The sequence below is a fragment of the Micropterus salmoides genome, unplaced genomic scaffold (assembly GCF_014851395.1).
Source record: "Micropterus salmoides isolate LMB-PRFRI ecotype aquatic unplaced genomic scaffold, ASM1485139v1 Ms_hic_scaffold_9, whole genome shotgun sequence".
NCBI classification, from domain to species: domain Eukaryota; kingdom Metazoa; phylum Chordata; class Actinopteri; order Centrarchiformes; family Centrarchidae; genus Micropterus; species Micropterus salmoides.
In genome coordinates, this window is record NW_024044681.1 from 36,390,269 (window position 1) to 36,410,530 (window position 20,262).

Sequence of the window (20,262 nt, forward strand, 5' to 3'; positions counted from 1 at the left end):
GGTCCAGAACATCAAAACGACGAACTTGCGTTATCATTCAGTACTATAACCTATAGTTGTATCAACACATGTTTTTAGTCAACAACGGACTGTCAAATCAAATAATATTTCAGTCAGTTTTCACATCAAACTGGAGGGATAATAAATAACTATTCAAATAATAAATTCTAAATTTAAGTAAACTAAAGTGCCTAATTTTTAGAAAAAATGTAATAAAAAGTGTAGCTTGAAGTGATGAAGTGTAGTCTTAACCAATTTTATAATAAACACTCAAACCCATCATAACAAATGAACAGCTGTAATGCCTCCTCTTCTCTTTCATTTCCTCTTACAGAGCTACCACTTTTCCTACTTTCTGTTGTTCAGTGAGAAACGTGAGCTCCAGCTAGCATATTGGAGATCTATGAGAGATTCTGGTTTTGAACTGCCCGTGGGAGGAATGTACATGTAAAAATCTGTACATTCTTGATTAAAAGTCATGTGAAATCTCTTTTATCTTTCGTCTCCTCAATTCGGGTGTGTTTCCAAAACGTCTCTGGTGAATCTCGCGGACTCGACTCGCAGGCATCGGTATGCACAGATTTAATTGGCTGAGCAGCGTCACATGAGACGATTGGAGCACATGCGATTGGTCTGAGTTTCCTGGTCCTCTAAACCAATACAGTAAATGCTAGAAAAGCTGCGCGGGTTAAAATAGAAAAGCTCCGTCACGAGGTAGTAAGTCTCAATAATAAATGGGCTGTAGGTCGGCTGTCCGGAGAGGACGGCGGCTGGGTCCGGATCCGGACCACGGTCCGCCTATTAGTGACCTCTGAAGTAGAGTAATAACTACAGTTACAATGCAATAGATCAGATTACGCCTACTGTGCAAAAAAACCCACATCTGTTATGTTTTTTTCGCTTTAAAGTGAAGTAAAGCAAAAACAGGAACTCTGATGGATTTATGCAACTTTTAATAAAAATTTCACACTGTTTTTTGCAGGAAATAAAACTATTAAGTGCATGCAATGTTATCTTTCAGAATCAGATCAGATCTCCTTCCCTAGGGGGTAAAACAAGAACATCAAGCTTTGTGGTTCATGTACAAGTAATCACTAACAGTGAAAGCTAATAAGTGAAAGTGAATGCTCCTTACCCTCTTTTCACTTTAGTAAAGTCAAAAGCGACCTGTCTGTAGGACACAGCCTTCTCATTCAGGTAGCGGCTGTATCGCCTTATGAACGTTGACATGTCATAGCCTACATTACAAACAAAAGATGATAAATGTCATGACACAGATGAATACTGGAGTATGGAGTATTTAAAGGCTGTGTACAGTGCTGGTAATATACCTTGTAGGCCACTTTTGTCCAAGAAGTTGCTGAGGTTGAATAGTGTGTTCCTTGAAGCCAGATACTGTATAAATCTCTGCAAGAAAAACAACGGATAAGGAACTTACACAAGGGGCTTTTCCCAACAGCTACCTTGTGGAACGAACAGCTTACTTTTAGGCATGTATCATTTAGTGCACTCCTACGAGATGATAACAATCTCAAATCCCATGCCAACATACTGTACACATTACTATTAAATAACCCATGATATTTCCATCCAATTCAGCAAAGGTGGAGAACAGTTATTACTGAAGTCCTGACCTCATTGCCATAGACCATCAGATGATGTGTGGTGGTGAGGGACTTGAAGACAACCACCCAGCTGGTGTTGGCGGTCCTCTCGAAAAGTGTGTCAGCCAGTTGAGGGATGTTCACATTCATCTCATTTGTGCAGTGAATCAAGTCTGAGGGAGGAGAAAGAGCGAGAAGGAAGGGGGGTGGAGGGTGCGGGGGGTGACCGTCGATCATTGAGCCAGTGTGGTATTAAAACAATCAATGCACAGCATCTCTGGGGAAGCACACAAGTTTGCTGTTCAGTGAAAGCCAACGTTTTCTCCATGTAGCTTCCTCAGTTCCTAACTACCATTCTGACCACACTCAATAACATACCGAGACTTCTAGAAAGCAACGGTTCAGGAATCTGTGACAAACTTTCTGGAAGTGGATGGTTTTATCGTGACCCCTGATTAGTTGCTTGTTATTTAAAAAAAACAACACCTCAAATTCAACACGAAAACAAAAAAATGGATGAGATCAATTACACTTCAAAATCAGATATTTAAAAAGGGGGTGATAACTTCTTTTGGCACTTGGAAGTGAATCTTTATTTCAGAAAGTGAGACTACAATGTATTCACACTGAGAAAACAAGCCTGTGTTATTTTGTTACCCATTACTTTTCGTTACTACTCTCACTCACGCCTCTAATTTTCAGACTCACAAGGGAATGGCTGCCACGACCATTTGGCCTGAAGCAAAAGCCTCCTGGTTACACTTTCCATGAAGGTCATGTGACTGACTTATACCACCAGTATACAGTACTCCTGAGAAGTAAACTCTGACAGTTACTGGACACTAATTTACCACATTTAGATGAGGTACCACGGTGGCTCTGCTTTAATCTTGAGAAACTGCAGAGCTTATTGTTGACCCTTTTCTCTCTCTCTCTCTTGCCTGCCATTCACCAGTCTAGTGTAGAGTTTTGCGTGCATGCTGTGCTGTCGACAACTGCATGCAATTTGCAGTTCCTCGCAGGTCTATTTCCAGTAGCTGGCTATTTAAAAACAATATAATATTCTTTGAGTGGTTAATCAACGGTGATAAGTTATCCGAAAGTCCCGCAAGGTGCGGACAACTTGGTACAACACCGGTGAAGCTGGCGCTCTGCTCTGTCTCTTCAGCAAGTGTTCCTCTTTTGCCACTACACACATGCACGCTAACGACCCAGGGTTAGGATTACAAATTTGGATTTATTCATGCACTTTAAAAACATTTTTTTATAGTGTTTTTTTCTTTTTACATGTTTTTTATATATATATATATATATATATAAACGGTATGCAGTTTTTATAGCCAGATATCATACAAAGCGTTGGTATGGTAATGTGCAAAACAAGCATAACAACAAAAAGTTCCATGTCTTCATCAATGCAATGTCTGAAATATATTGTTTAAGTTGATAGTTAAAATTAACTGTTGTGTAGGAGCCGGCTGTGCTACCCATTGAGGCCTGTTTACATGGGGGGGGGGGGGGGGGGGGTGCTATGAAGCCTCCTCAGTGTTTGTTGAAAGCCGCACAAAAGGCTTTTACGCTTTACAAACACAGTAGGCCACCCATGTGACAACAAAAGCCTTTTCAGACAACTGGGGAGTACAAACTCAAACAAATATCTCCACTGGTGTTCCTGGAATTTATTTTGTGTAGGGACAAATAATTCACAGCTCTTACTCATCAGATAGACAAGTTATAACACTTAAAATAATAAAGTGGTTCATACATCAGGGCCTGTATTGCATATCAGCGTACTAATGTTAGCCTTCAACCCAAAGCACAGCAGAGACTGACATATTACAGCTTTGATCAATGTTGAGCCCATTCCGTCGGAGATGTTTGTAAATGGCCAATGTACAGAGGTCAGACCCTTTTGATTAGATAAAACATGACCTTTCCTCTGGTGCTGAGATACAGTGTGCCAGATAATACAAAAAGACATTATTTCCTGTTTTGATGTGATGGGGCACAATAAGCACACATTGTCACTAAACACACTGTAACAAGAATCTTATAGAACCCACACACAGTCTGTGGGCTGGAAAGGCCTGCATACATTTGAATTGGCCAGCAGGCTTATTTGGGCTGATAATGTTTTAAGGCCTCACCACAACAGACCTGCATAACAAATCAAACACATGGCCGTGCTGTGCATGGGCCATTTGCAGAAAAGCATTAGCCCACAATTGTCTATTTTTTTTAACACACATGCGCGGACACACAAATACTTTTGGCATGTAAGGAAGACCTCCTTCAAGAACTTAAATGTGTGTAGTTATGTACGCAATTGTCTGTTTTATAAATGGTTAGGTACTGGAATGGTAATGGAAAATTACATCAGTGTATTACTTCACTAAAACTATACACTTATACTATACAGGTGTATTGAAGAATTGTGAACTTCCTGAATTTACTCTAATTACAAGGCAGAATGATCAGAGTGGGTACTTTAAACTAGAAAGAAAAGAGGGCAATGATTCACGATATTTCTTTACAACCTGATGATAAAGCTCTGAACAGAGAGAATGGCAGCACATTTAGTGCAGCAGCTTATTGGGTGAAAGATATGGTAAGCTGCATTTTGGTGATCATTTTGAGCTCTTTCAACTAGAGATGTCACGAGAACTGACATTTGGTACCAAGTCGATACCAAAATTCTGAAAACATGTCGGTTTCGCTAGGTAGAATAGAAGAGTCTGGATCAGTGGTGAAGTTAGTTTCACGGCTGTTACCTTCAATAGCCCTGTGTCAAAGCCTCGATTTTGGAAAACAAATTTAGGCAGACATTTCACAGTTTGGATCACCTGAAAACACCAAAGATGACGATGCAACTTTAAGAAGTGAATGTCTGTTTCTGTAGGAGGAGTTAGGGACCGTCTTAAATGTGCAATACAAACCATTTTAATCACCAATAACCTTTTTTTCAATATAAAAATATCAGACAACTGCCAATCTAGATAGTGACCACCCATAAACATTTCACACCTATCAGATTGTGAAGAAAAGTTAAGAACATTAAGTAATTTAATAATTATGCACAGTCCAAGGTAGTAATATCAAGTGCCGTTACAGTGCTGTGTCTCAATTCACGCCCTTCCATACTAACACTTAATATTTAGAATCCATAAGTTGCATTCACACTGACAAGTATGGCAAAATGCAGTGCACTATAAGTACCTGGATGGTGGACTCATTTGAACAGTGAAAAAGGTGAGTGTTGAGCACTGGATAGTCGCACCCTCAACAGTCGCCATCTTGGCTATGTAGCGGAACGGGAGGGACCACCAACCTATTTTTAAAATTGTGAAAATGACAGCTGAGGAAGCTGCAGCAGTTTCAATTGCCTACACAAGCAAGTAAAAGTATTCATTTGTCAACACAACTGATTTGAAGTCAAGTGAGCAAATGAGCCAGCAGTTATTTTGACTGGTGACAATTGAGGTCAAATGTTGGTGATAATGATACGCCCGGTTACAATTCGCCATTATTAAGGAAAAAGTAGAGGAAGCAGTCGAATGTTGCGATCATCATTTCATCAAGTGCACAGCTGTGTTTGACTTGACACAACACTAACCTTTCAAAATTCACGCACATGGTGTACTACATGTTAGTATACTAACTGAAGTATCCGAATTGAGGGTTAAGACTGATAAAAATCACAGTATGTTAAAAAAAAAAAAAAAAAAAAAAAAAAGGTCTACTGACTGACCAAAGACGCACAAGACAGATGCCCGTCACATGAATCTGCATTCAGTTAAAATTTTAATGCATGCTAATAAATAAAGATGACTCAATAACAGAAACAATGCATTGCTGGTTAGTCTACAATTATTCTTTACATTCTGCTGTGAAGTTTAAACATGTGGCCTGTGTGTAGTACAGCTGTTAAGCCAGAAGCTTTTTTAGCATATATTATTATTATTTCCTAGAAATAGCATGCCAAAGAAAACATTTAAATGTCATGTACCATGATTTATAATGGCCACTATGGGCAAACAGGCTAAGCGTGAGTGTGCGTGATGGAATAGTGACGTGAATGAATACATGAAAGAGCTATTAAAAACTTTAAGATGTTTGCATCTTAACATCTGAAAAGTTTCATCCGTCTTCCTTCTTCTGTTTATTTACTTGTTGAGAATTACTAGACACCTGAATTTCCCGAAGGTGGATGAATAAAGAAAATGAGTGAGTGAGTGAGCGAGTATCTATCTATCAAGGTTGCAGATACAAAATCTACAAACCACCACAGAGACGAGACCATACAAGGACCGACTTTTAATTAGTGATCTGTGGTACCCACTGTTGCTTTACGACACAGTAGTCAGCACTTTAATTTTTGCGTTCACTTCCGTGGGTTTGCTAAATGTGTGTACTTCCTTTCTGGACAACGCCCAAGCAATTCTGAATTAGAGTCATCTCATTTTGGAAATTGTGTGGAATTTTGAGATAACATGATTATAGCATGTCTGGGGTGTTGAGGGCATTCCAGCGGCCAAGTGTGGTCTCTAGAATCATGTATGCTTGTAATCAGCGTAATTGCCAGGAAATGCAAGTACTCCAGCCAATCTGACATTTGATCAGCTCCGTTCCGCTGTGCTCTGGGAAGGGGTCAGGGTATGTAATTACTTCCTGTTGCGTGTTAACTCTTGCAATCCAAGGCTTGCTTTCAGAATTAGAGGAACACTTCCTGCTTCAGAAAATGTCTAATGTGGGGTAAAACACAGGGTAGGGGTTACCTTTGCTGCGCATTAGTTTTCTCTGCTTATTCTTTTGTTATGAAGCATTCTGTGTCATGAGAAACACTGTACACAATTTAAAAACTTAAGTTTAACACAGACTGCCAAGAATCAGGCGACAGACAGGTATCACTGGTGGACAAAGTCTTTCAGTACATAACTGTGGGCTGTGGAGGGCTACAGGAGTAAGCGTGTCATGGTAGCTAGTTTGAGTTGTGCTATTGAATCTCACAGGCCTCTCAGAGTCACAGTGGGACCCTTTCAGCTCCGCTGGTGGACATGGCATTAGCACTCTTTTTAAGGCCTGTCACTTGATGCCACTGCAGTCACATGCTCCTTGTGCAGCACTGCATTCAGCGTGGGGAGGGTGAAGCAAAGGTACGGATGTATATTAATGTGGCATTATGGCTCAGATGAACCATGTTAAGAAATGTCATGGAGAATCAATAATGTATGTAATTATTTCTGTTGCACTTGTTACTTGGTTTTGCATATATATTTTTCACTTGTTTGTGTGTCTGTTGTACATGTTAACATGTTTACATGGGGATCCAGGTCTCTCAAGGTCTGTTGTGTTTGTACAGACTGACGTGGCTGATCAGAGAACTGCCACCACCTTCACCTCTCTGGCCAAGGTATAAGACCAGGGAGATCTAACGAGGTGAAACTCTCTCATTGCAAAGCACCGTCTTGTTCTCTAATGATGAACCTAATATTGGAATTTAAACACACACACCTCTCCCCTTGAACAGTTCAAACCCAAACTGATATAATAACATAAGATTTAACAAAGACTAAGAGTACCATATTCTAATAAATGCAATGCTAAGGCCTATTTTTCACTGTTTAGTACATTCTCTGGTACTGCACATTTCCTGAAACTTTTTTTACGTGCAAAATTTCTGCAAATCAGCAGCCTAAATCCAGACTCCTTCCACAGCCGGCCATGTAAACCTGCCTCAGAGGTCATACAATTCCAGGGGGAGAGAGTTAAAATGGTACCAACAGAGAACCAGATAAAGCCAAAACCACAGTCCAGCCATCAAACTCAAAACAGGTGAGACATGAATGAGAGCTTTCAAAGCACCAGTTTCATTTCATACACATTTGCATGCAGGCCAGGGCTGAGGGTGAGGCTGTCAGCGGAACATAACGGCCTCACTCAATAGACAAACAATGAACAAATGGATCCACCAAAGGTGAAAGAGGGAAGCTTTTTCAGCAGTGCTTACCTTTTAACATAGTCACTTTCCTAAAATAAGTTCTGCCAGTTAATGTATGGAAATGTTTTTACACTACAAACTATGAACTTTGCCCTCTGTTTGAGTAATTGATAATAGTCCCAATCATTAACGTGCCTGGTGTAATAATGGAAATAAACAATGTCCATGACAAATATACCAGTGTTTCCAATACACTGATTTATTTGTGGCGGCCCAACACTTTAATCAGCGCTATCCGCCACATTTTGATTTCCGATTTTTACCATTTAAAATCTCTCTCCCTCTCTCTCAAACACAACAGACCCTATCATGAACACTGCTACACAAATCAGTCTGACACAACGAGGTCAAATTTGGAGACCCACCTTAAAAAAAGTAGTTAGCAGCAAGCATGTAAGGAGCATAGCTAATAAGGAACAATAACAAATGTTCAATAAATGTTTGATTTAATTTTCATTTGAAACAAAAGGTATTAGCACTTAATTTTTTCGGTTCCTGCAACTTGTAATTAATGCATCAAAGACCAAATTACATTTTTGGATCTATTCATATGACAAAAAGTCCTCTGTGAATTTCCTCTTGAGTCAACGTTTATGCCAGTGCCAAAGGTCAGTGGCCATTCTGATTTCATCTATTCATTACCTCACAAGGGACCTTTGAACAGTCTAACAGCAGTATGAAAAATGACTGCTGTCATACAGGGCTGCCCACTATTCAACAGTACCTGTTGAACAATGTAGGAAATACCAAACGTTACGTAACTGTGAAGGTTGAAAAACCACATGTCCAAAAATCTGTAGTGTCATAGACCCTGCTGGGGTGTAAACTGCGTCACAGCCACTTGGTACAAATTTTTCCTGGAAGTCATTTCACACTTACTTCAAACAAAAGCTAAAGCTAGCAGCCAAGGCTGATTTGTTCACCCTCTACTTATCTATGTCTGGTAATTGCAAAGTCTCTTTAAAGTTATATGACTGAGTTCATTAAGTAGGCCAGTAATAAAGAATGTGAACCATGGTCTAGCACAAACTCAAAAGACATGGTTCAGAGGACCGTATCTCACCTGCAATTGAGACAGGAAGACCACAGGATGGCAGCTGGAGAGATCAGGGCTATATCTGGCTGGTCAGGAAACTTCATCTTTAAATACCTAAAACTGAAGAGAAATCCCTGCTAGGCAGTCCCTATGGGTCCCTACATTACCTCAGAAAGAGGCTTCAGTTCAGAAGCTCCACAGAGGAGCCCCATATCACCTGGCCGTCAGGAATGTGGAATCAGGAAAGTCACTGGGACTCTCATTATGGCGTACTCCATCAGCTTGAGGTTATAATATGGTTATTCAAACCCACGTTACAACATCAAACTGAGAATGCTGAGAATACACATAAAATCTCTCTGTGTAGGACAGGCATGTCATTGAGAATCCAGTATCCAACAGGCTGACTGACGGCTGCAATCTAAATGAAACTGCAGTGACCATTTTGCATAAGAGGGTAGACAAGACTGACAGGAGCAGCCCACAATCTAAGACAGTTAATCCCAGATAAAAAACAACTGAATGGAATAAAGAAAAGTACTTTTTTTCAAAAGATGACTAATGCACACAGACAGCCAATACCAGCAGGGCTAATTGTCACACGTAATGAAATTGAGAACTCAATAAGTACCAATATCTGAAAATATAATGGATGTGGATTACTTTAAATTTGTTTCTACTATATGGAGTGGATAGGGGTATAACGCTAACAACGGTACATAATAATAAAAGTTCATGAAGACGAGACGATATTTTAACGCTATTTTTAAGAAATCTTCAATGACGAAATATACGACTAGAAAATGAGTTTTGAGAATTTTATTCGACTGAAAGTCACAAAATTAAAAAAATAAATAAATCAAGTGCATTTTGAACTGTTGCTTACATACTGTTCGTGTCTTGTCTTTCGCTGTTTATTATTTCAGCCGGGTACCAAAATGCTGCCATACAAACGATTTCAAAGTGGAGGGGGACATCTTCTATGTTAAATTCACCCTTCCACTCTGTCCTGTTATCACGAGATAGCTTTTCACCTCAATGAGAAATATCATCATCATCATCAGACCTCACGTCATGATATTTCATGGTATTTCTATGATCATGATATTCTTGACAATATAACAATCTTGTTGTTAGTCATCTTGTACTGCTTACATATCACCGTGGCTTGTTGTGTGTCTGATCTTCTACGCTCCTGAAGCTCCCCTTTTTGGAACTAACTCCACGTTACTTTCGCCTTCAGCCATGCTTATTGTTGCAGAGTGATGTCAGACTATTGCCATTATCACAATCTGAATTATTTATCTGAAATGATACAGATACATTGTGAACGATATGATATGGCACATCTCTACTGTGATCAAGCTAATAAGTCAATGGACAATTGTGTTCATTACTAGGGTTGGGTATTAAAATTTTACGATACCAGTACCAAAACCAGTACCCCTAAAGTGACAGCGATGCCAATTGAGTCCTTCATTCAATACCTTGCATAAAATGTCACCTGTTGAAGCCATAGTAGTTGATTGGTAGCCTATTATTTGTATTATTGTTATGGACAAGCAAAGTTATCCATTTTATTTCAAATAACTTTTACATAAAACGTATTGGGAAATTGTATTGCTCCTCATCCTAATTAAGTCATCCTCTGGTAGTATTAGCCTATAAGGGGAAAGACTACAGCTTGGGAGTATTTTTTATATTTGAATGAGAGAGGGGTGAAATAGTTTAGTGACCAAATAAGTTGCGGGAAACAAATTTTTTGATACGTGTGTTGAAAATAAACAGAAAATTATTTTGTTAACTTTCGATCAATAAACTGAATTGAAAGATCTCTGGGAGTGCTTTTTCCTTTATTGGTGAGTCTCAAACCTCCTCCAAAAATGACAATCACAAGTATAAAACGAGTAAGGAGTCTGTTTAAACTAGTTGCTTAACTACACTAAAGACAAACCGAGGAAAAGAGAGGCTGCATGTCTAACTGATCAAACCAACAACACCTGAAGCAGCCGCAGCTGCAGCTGGAGGCTCCATGAGTCATATCAGCTGATCGCTGCAGCGCCACAAAAGTATTTAATTGAAAAGCCATGCTCTTCTCTTTCTGTGTGTTGTTTGCGTGTTTGGCTGCAAGCAAAACCATACAAATAGTAATTTTTTTGCCACAATCTGGTTACAAAAACTATGCCTAGGTATCGATTGATGTACTGGTTTGACTGGAGATGTTTCGATTCTACTTGATACTGGGCTGTTTCGGTCGATAGGCTATCAGAAAAGGTATTCAGCAGCGATACCCATCCTTATGGTCTTCACTGTTGCAAGTTTATCACCACAAGCTTGGCTTTCCGTTGGTACTGGTAATGTAAAATTTTAAATGATACTCAGCCCTTGACGAGCATGCCCGAGACAGCAGCCAAAGGTGAGGGCTGTTAAAATCATGCATGGACTCGGCGCGTAGAAGCCTTTTTTATACATTTTATGGTGCAGGCACATAAGGAAAAAAAGGCGTGCTCTTCTCTTTCTTTCTGTGTGTTGTTTGGCTGCAAGCAAAAACATCTGGTTTCCACCTGGTTACAAAAAGGATGATGCTGACACTGACACGGTATCCATCCCTATTCATTACTGGTAACAAAACATCTGACAGAAACAAATCTTAACCATGATTAGCAAAACAAGGTTGTTAGAAACACCAGGCCTGAGCAAGACACATTTTCATATTAAAACAAAAAAGGAAAATCATTATTTTCTTCGCAGAACTACCGTTATCCCTTTGTATACATGTATCTTTTCTATTTACACAAAGGCAGCTAGTCACAGCGTCCTTTCCTCAACATATTCACCCAAGCCAAAAGGGAGTGTCATGTGGAGCATGTAGGACTATTGAAGTAAAATTATGTATCTGTTGACTGACTACGGATAGACTTTTGGACTATAAGGACCAATTTATTTTTGGTGGTACAGCTCAAATGTTTTTAAACATGCTGCGCCTTTCGACTTTTGTTTCTCCTTGCAATTCATAGTTTTCAGTCATGTGACATGTGTGGTGACCTGGAGGGCAAAACAACAGACCAAGATAGCGGCTCACACTGGACTCCCTCGTAGAGACGCCGCAAAAGTAGTTTTATGTGGATCACCACTCAACTCAAGAAAAAGATATGGACACAAACTGCAAGTGTTGGGCAGTAGCGATCCATATACAGCACCCGCTGCTGTGTTTCTGCCATTAAAATGTGCCAGGTCCCTGCCAGCGCTCGACTGTGGTAATGTTTACATTTACCTTGTAGGGAATCCCTCCCCTCACACAGCTCAGGCTTGTCTCCTCGTCGATTAGTGCATCCGAAAGCACAACCACCGTCCAGCATTTGGCAACGCAAAAGTAACAAACTCAAAGTAACAGAGTATCACTTGCTTCCTTCCAGGGTTTCCCTGGAATGTGACGTCACGTGAAAACTATGAATTACTAGCCAGGCAACACAGCTATTTACAATTCTTCCTTAGCAACAATGGAACAGGTAAAAAAGTATACCTGAATGAAATTGTTACCTGAAACAATGAGTAAAATCCCAGATAAAACAAAAGCACAGATAGCCTACAAACTGAAACATGACCCAGCGTTCAGGAAGTGCAATGCTGTGCAGCTGGACAGGTACCCTACATTAATAATAGTTCAACACTAAAATGACCTTATTCTGAAAGTTGGTAAGAATTCAACAGATCAATGCCATGTTGAATATGAATTTGCTTGTGTGCTCTTGATAAAGCTGTATGTCAAAGTCCACAGCCCAACACAGCACTTCCTGAAACATGAACTAACTCACTAGAACTGCTGGCCTGCACAGATAATAATAGACTCACACTAGTTACTGTAGCACACATTTAGAAAACAGTCACAATACAAACACAGGTCACATGTCTGTAGACTCAGAATGTGTCATTCTGGAAAACTACTTAAAAACTATATGACCATTCCTTTTATAAGTTCATTAAGCACCAGGAAGCTAAGTTTGAAATGAAATGCCAAGTGTCAGAATCCTCTGTGCTGGGCCCTGCTGCACTGTTTGTGTCTGCTGAAAATGGACTCAGGGCCATTCTAAAAGCTGAAATATGACTTTGTGAGTTGTTTGGTGGAACTTAAAAGTGAAATTGAATTGCAATTCACAACAATTCAAGCCGAAATGAACATTCTACAGGCTATGTAAGTCAGCCTTTACAACTAATCGAATTAACTCTTAATTTATATCTTTGTGTATTGACCTTAGTCCCCCTGTAGCTTTCTAGAGAATGAGGTTAATCATTTAAAAAGAAAAATGTCAAATGGTTCATGTTACAACGAATTAGCATTAACGTTAACAAAAACCCAAGCCGCTATAACTGAGTCCCATAGCAAACTGCTTGTTAGTTATCAAAGCGGTTTGCCTTGTTGCTATATAATATAAAGTGGAAAATTTCTATCTATTGAATACCTAGTAACGCGTGTAACAGTTGCAGTAATTGGTTTTAATAGTAACGTTAGACTAGCGCAGTAACCTGGCTAAATGAATGGAACGGGACATGTATGAGCAGGCCTTCCAGCCACAGGCGCTGCATTCAGATTCCGAAGTTAACTTAAAAAAAAGCCCAGCCGAACTGACATAAAACAGCTATGACAATAACCAATAAATTGAATACTTACAATCCAAATGTTTCTTTTTTGGCCCCATTATTTCATGAGTGGTCGCCTTGCACACAGTTTTGGAAATCGCCGACCCAGTGACACTGTGCTGAGCGGCGGTTATCCTGTCCGTAATGCTCTGTCCAGACATCCTGTATCGGGTCGAACAAACAAACGGTCACCGTTACAGAAACGTTTCCAAATCCAGCGGGACAGCCTGGGTTTTGTGGACGGTGTCGGTTTTCAAAGGCTCTGTGCCACCTAACAACACTGGAGACAAGAGAAAGAGAAGAAATAAATAGACGAAGGCAGGCGTTCCATTTGGCTTGTGGGCTAGCTGGCTAGCCAACTAACGGAGATTCACCCATACAACTTTAGCTGAAGGTGCTGACTGAACCTGCAAGAACCATCCATATTTCATGACTATAAGATACGAACCCAGTCTTTAAATCGATCCCTCACGGCTAACGTTGCGGTCTCTTCTCCTCTTGCCGTCCAAGTCTTTCACATACCGTAGCCGTAGCTACACAGAAATAATAAAATAGATCTTACTTCCGGATAAAATTTTCACAATAAAAGCCACAATGAGCAAAATTTAAGAAAAGCAAGAAATATAATGTAATACTAGCATGACATCACCCTTCTGTGTTATTTTTATATATTAACGGTGGATAAGCTTTACTTTTAGACAGTGATGTAAATGTTCCGTATTTGTATAGCGCCTTTCTAGCCCTTTCAACCACTACATCTGCATTCACCATTCACACACTGAGCCTAAGTGCTCAATCAGAAACTAACATTCACACACTGGCGGAACAGCCACCATCTTACCCAAGGACACTTCGACATGCAGCCAGGGGGAGCCGGGATTGAACCGCCGACCTTCCGATTAACGAGCCACAGCCGCCCCTGTAAAATTAACACCCAATAAATTTAATGGAATACTGTGTTTGTCCAAAAACATTACACACTGTATGATGCTGGGGTACCGCTACAAATTCAGTTCCCAATAATGCTTCACTACACATAAAGGTATGGACTAATGACTAGTACTATTGGGTTTATCACTCATCATTTTACGCCATTGCTGCAGGATAATTGAGTTCGAGCCTTTATTTTGGAGTCCACACATGTCAGTGCCGGTGTTATGTCGATTAACTGTGTCTAGCTTGATGTGGCTCTCGATCTTGCTTTCTTCGGTTCCCACGCTGATCTCCGTCTAGTTTGTTACAGCGCCTCCCCTTGCTGGGTGAAATCCTCGTTTAAATGGATTGAGGGGTTTGAAGGAAAATGGCGGGTCTATTTCCTGACCAGTGCTGACCACTCTTCACTTTTGCACATCATGCATCACGTGTATACAGATACAGAGGCATAGACATATATCTAATAACATCAGGCTTGTGCTGATCTTAGTGAAGATGATGGCTATATACTGTTTCTAGATTTCGGCTAGGCTTTCACAGTCGAACACAACTTTCTCTTACGTACCTTGGATAAATTTGGCTTTGGCACTTACTTTTGTGCAGCCATTAAAACCATGTATAAGAATGCAAATTGTTCAATTAAACTGTATGGAGTCATCTCACCTAGATGTGACCTAAAGCGCAGTGTCAGTTTCTGATCTGTGCTCAATTACTCTCTGATTTCAAGACCAGCTACTTGAAAGGTATCACAATAGTTGAAAAAGAAATAATCATTAGTCAGCTAGCTGATGATACCACCTTATTTTTAAAGGATGTTTTAGTTGCTATTGATAAAATTAAGATATTCTAGCCTCTGGTCTATTCTTAAATATCTTTATATATTCTTATATATCAAGTGTGAGCTGCTTGCCCTCAAAAACTGTAACATTGCGTCTCTCTACCATTCCAGTGAAAGAGTCCGTCACCTACCTTGGAAATGTTATTAACAAAAACAACACCAGATGCTCTTTGAATTTCAACTCAGTCATAGGAAAGGTACAGAAAAAAATAATTTAAGGCTTCAAAGAGACTTATCTCTTAAAGGAAGAATTTTGCTAACCAAAGCTCAGGGCATAACTCATCTTTCTTTCTCTAGATGTTAACAAACAAACCTCTACAGTCATTGAAAACTTACTGTATAACTTTGTATGGAGAAATAGCACCCACTATGTTAGAAAATCAGTATTAATGAACTCCTATGTAAATGGTGGTCTAAACTTTCTTAATTTATCTACCCTCAACAATAACCTTTAAGATTTAAAAAAATCCAAACTCAATCTGGAAATTTATTCCCCCCTACCTGTTTTCAAAGCTTAGTGGTCTTAAGTTCCTCTTACTTTGCAGCAACAATGTTGAAAAAATCCCCTTAAAACTATCAAACTTTCACAAATAATTGCTTCTTTCCTGGTCCTTAGTTTATAAACACAACTTTTCAACCTTCCATTGCTCTTGAAAAACTTCTAGACAAGTATGGTATTCCTATACCAACGAAGGAATATGCCTTAATTTTTGATGCAATCCCTTCTGGTGTTCTAATGCTTCTTAGAAATTATATACTATGTGTACCAACGTTTTTGTCACTGGGTCCTTGTGTGACTACCAGAACAGGTTTACATGGTTTCATTTTCAAAAAAACACCATCATTTTTGTCATACTGCACATTGCTGCAGCTCCTCCTTTGACCCTTTGTGTTGAACGCTTCGTTTTAGCTATGGAGTGATACATCTTGCCTCTAAATGATCTTTACCGGGAGTTACATTTACATTACATTTATTCATTTAGCTGACGCTTTTATCCAAAGCGACTTACAATTGCTATACATGTCAGAGGTCGCACGCCTCTGGAGCAACTAGGGGTTGCTCAGGGACACATTGGTGGATGGGTCACAGCAGGGGAGTTACACATGAGCAGTTCCTAGTTAATGACTACTAGCTACTCAGAAGCAGAAAAAGGCAGGTTGGAGAAGCCGGTAAACAAGGCTTGGGTTCAGCTGTACATGTTCCCCTTATCAGCTTAGTAGGGCTGATCCCGAATAGTTGAAGATTCGATGCTACGATGGGCGGAGCCTGATTCGACTGTCAATCTCACAGTCGAAGTTTTTCAGTGAAACAAGGATCATGCCATTTTGAAGATATGGGGGTGCTCAACCTCTGATTTTACATAGAACTACCAGTTTTCTCCCAATAAGCTCATATACAGCCTCTTACAATAAACAGTCCCCTCCAAAAGTATTGGAACGGTAAGGCAAATTCCTTTGTTTTTGTTGTTCACTGAAGAAATCTGGGTTTAAGATCAAACGATGAGAGAAGAGATCAGAATTTCAGCTTTTATTTCCTGGTATTCACATCTAGATGTGTTAAACAACTTAGGACATTTCACCGTTTGTATTAGACCACAGCATTCTTAGGTGAGCAAAAGTAAATAACATTTAATATTTGGTGGCATAACCCTTGCTTGCAATAAGTGCCTCAAGCCTGCGACCCATCGACATCACCAAACTGTTGCATTCTTCATTTGTGATGCTACTTCAGGCTTTTACCACAGCTTCTGTCAGTTCTTGTTTGTTTCGGGGTGTTTCTCCCTTCAGTCTCCTCTTAAGGAGGTGAAATGCAGCTCTGTTGGGTTAAGGTCAGCTGATTGACTTGGTCAGTCTAAAACCTTCCACTTTTTCCTCTGATGAAGTCCTTTGTTTTGTTGGCAGTGTGCTTTGGCTCATTGTCCTGCTGCATGATAAACTTCTTCCCCATTAGTTTCAATGCAGACAAAATGTTTCTGTCCACTTCTGAATTCATTCTGCTGCTCCCATCATCAGTTCCATCATCAATAAATATTAATGAGCCTGTTCCAGAAGCAGCCATGCACGCCCAAGCCATGACATTACCTCCACCATGCTTCACAGATGAGCTTGTTTGCTTCGGATCATAAGCAGTTCCTTCCTTTCTCCACACTTTGGCCTTTCCATCACTTTGCTAGAGATTAATCTTGGTCTCATCAGTCCATAAGATCGGGTTCCAGAAGTTTTGCGGCTCATCTCTGTACTTCTTTGCAAATTTCAATCTGGCCTTCCGATTCTTGCTGCTGATGAGTGGTTTGCATCTTGTGGTGTGGCCTCTGTATTTCTGCTCTCTGAGTCTTCTTCCAACAGTGGATTGTGATACCTTCACCCTGCACTGTGGAGGTCGTTGCTGATGTCACTTCCTGATGTTTTAGGGGTTTTCTTCACAGCTCTCACCATATTTCTGTCATCAACTACTGTTGTTTTCCTTGGCCGACCTGTTGGACGTCTGTTGCTCAGTACACCAGTAGTTTCTTTTTCAGGACATTCCACATTGTTGTGCTTGCTATGCCCAATGTTTGTCCAATGGCTCTGCTCGATTTTCCTTCTTTTCTCAGCTTGACAATATTTTTCTCCCATAGACAGCTCTCTGGTCTTCATGTTGGTTTATCCTCTTTAACAGGAAATGCAGTCTTTATAGGTTTGAATCAAGGATGAAAACTTAGACTAGTCATGCAGAGCTATTTAATGTTTGGACAATCAACCTAAAAGGCAACACCTGGGTAACATGAAACATCTGTCAGTCACATGTTCCAATAGTTTTGCTCACTTGAAAAAATGGGTGGGTTCAAACAAAGGGTGGTAGGTCCTGAGTTGTTTAAATCATCTAGATGTGATGTTGGGCCAGATGTGGCCAGGCTGGGCAAGTTGAAGCCTGGTCCCACCTTCACCAGCTTTTTAAACTTAGTCAAAAAATAGTCTTTTAACTTTCTACAATAGTCAATAACTTTGCAGACAAAAACTTCTCTGGAGACGGTCAAGAGTCGGTGCAAAAGAGTTTATTCCAATGCAGGACAGATAAACCCGTACAACATTCCAGCAAGCCAGAGGATGGTGTCAATCCTATGGTCTGCAGACAGCCTTATATATCCCCCTCTGGGCTGGTGTGCCCCCTTCTTTGCTTATGGTGAATTTCTTATCCTCTGCTTTTATGCTGCTTAGTGCTTACACGTGTTGTTTTACCAATTAACAACATTTTCCAGCTGTCGTTCAATACTGTATTGTTGACTTTCTATATTTTTACACTACTGGATAAGAAATTCACCGTTTACATTTCAACTCCATTCTCACCGTTTTTTAAAAAGTTATGCATGCATAATCTGACACACAATTTCTTAAAAATTACTACAAGAACAACATATGTAATGCTGTATCTTTCATTAATGCTTGGTTTCTTACAGTAATCTTGATGTTATGCTGGCTGTTTTCTACTTTCTGCTTATCATCTTTTGACGTCTTCTATTCATCCTCTCTCTGTCATGAAAAGTTAAGCAAAAATTCCTTCAGCAAGTTCACTCAAAGTTCACATAGTCTACAATCAACCCATTAATCAGTAATTAAACATGTAGTCTTAATATCAGCAGACTAACACATCAGCAGTTCCTCATGTAGTCATAACAGCAGTAGGCCAAAACATGCACTTGTCACAGCAGATTTTTAACACCTGCAGCCTCTCCTGCAGTCATAAATCTACAGTAGATAACAGTTGAACAAGGCGTGCATAGTCTCAGTGTCTGCAGTCAATGCTCCCACTCAAGGATCTTTACCACAGTGAGCTCGTTACTGCATTCATGACTACAGTACACTACACTTATAGGTAAAGACAAGGCACATCTAGGTAAAAAGATGTGGCTCAGGCGGTAGAGAGGGTTGGCTGTTAATCTGAAGGTGGGCGGTTCCCCCAGGCTGCATGTCGAAGAGTCCTTGGGCAAGATACTAAACCCCGAATTGCCCCTGGTGGCTGTTCCGCCAGTGTATGAATGTGTGTGAATGTTAGTTTCTGTTTGAGCACTTAGGCTCAGTGAATGAATGTGAGTGAATGGTGAATGCAGATGTAGTGTAAAAGCGCTTTGAGTGGTCAAAAAAGACTAGAAAGGCGCTATACAAGTACGGAGCATTTACATAATTAATAAACTGACTAATAATGATTAATACTAATTAAGGATAATAAAATGATTAAGACTGATTAATAATGATTAAGACTGATTAATAATGATTAAGACTGATTAATTTATTCAACAGTGAATACCACGAAATGAGAGCTGAAATTCTGAACTCTTGAACAGAAACAAAGGAATTACCTTACCGTTCCACTACTTTTGGAGGGGACAACATTTAATGCTGTAAATAAATATGTAAAAAGAATCAATGTTTTTAAAGTGTGTGAATAAATCCAAAATTGTAACCCTAACCCTGGGGCGTCAGTACGCATGTATAGGCGTAGCATGTATGGAGTGGAAGAAGAGGAACACTTGCTGAAGAGACCGAGCCCCAGCTTCACTGGTGTTGTACCGAATTGTCCGCAGCTCGAGGGACTTTTCGGATAATTTATGAAATAGAAATAGGAACCGCAACGTGCATGCAGTTGTCGGCAGCACGGCATGCATGCAAAACTGTGCTCAAGGCCAGTGAATGGCAGGCAAGAGAGAGAGAGAGAAAATAAGCGTCAGTTTAGCTGCAAATTTACGGTGTAAGTTGAATGAATAGAGACTGCAACTCTGCAATTTCTCAAGATTAAAGCGGAGCTATCGTGTGTGACCACCCCTCCTCCCGCCGACTTGCAATCGACATGCACAAAAATACACGATTCAACTATCAGTCGACTATAGGCAGGACTTGATGACAATTCTGATTCGACTATGTAAATCCTTAGTCGGGGACAGCCCTACAGCTTAGCAACAAGGACTGTATCAAGAGTTTCAGTGGTGAGTTATTAATCTGTAACAAAAGTATTTTTCATCCATAAAGTTTTAACTGAGCTCTGTCTCTACATCACAGTAACAACTTTGTCCACTGACTGCCTAGAGGGTAGCTGGTGTTTGGAAGGGAGAGGAGAGGTGTGTCCTGCAGCTCAGTGTTTTTCCACCGGTGTTTTTGAGAGCATGTCGGACTAGCTGCTTGGTGAGCATTATATGACACGCATTTTGCTTTCAAGATAGACTGTATAAAAGAAGTGGAC

At 40.1% G+C, this 20,262-nt stretch overlaps 1 protein-coding gene across 10 annotated transcripts in view; it reads right to left on the bottom strand.

Moving 5' to 3' along the window:
- The window catches only part of picalma (phosphatidylinositol binding clathrin assembly protein a), a 40,622-nt gene extending 26,775 nt beyond the window's left edge, over positions 1-13,847 (bottom strand). For 8 of the 10 annotated variants that reach the window (XM_038707747.1, XM_038707746.1, XM_038707745.1 and 5 more), the window contains exons 1-5: positions 13,725-13,847; positions 13,308-13,556; positions 1,635-1,777; positions 1,332-1,407; positions 1,136-1,238 (exon numbers count right to left, since the gene is read on the bottom strand). In XM_038707747.1, the coding sequence (XP_038563675.1) occupies positions 1,136-1,238; positions 1,332-1,407; positions 1,635-1,777; positions 13,308-13,437 (452 nt within the window). In that variant the 5' untranslated portion in view covers positions 13,438-13,556; positions 13,725-13,847. The remainder of the gene's footprint in view (positions 1-1,135; positions 1,239-1,331; positions 1,408-1,634; positions 1,778-13,307; positions 13,557-13,724) is intronic. The other 2 variants (XM_038707748.1, XM_038707739.1) reach the window with 2 other exon arrangements.
- Positions 13,848-20,262: the final 6,415 nt, after the last annotated feature.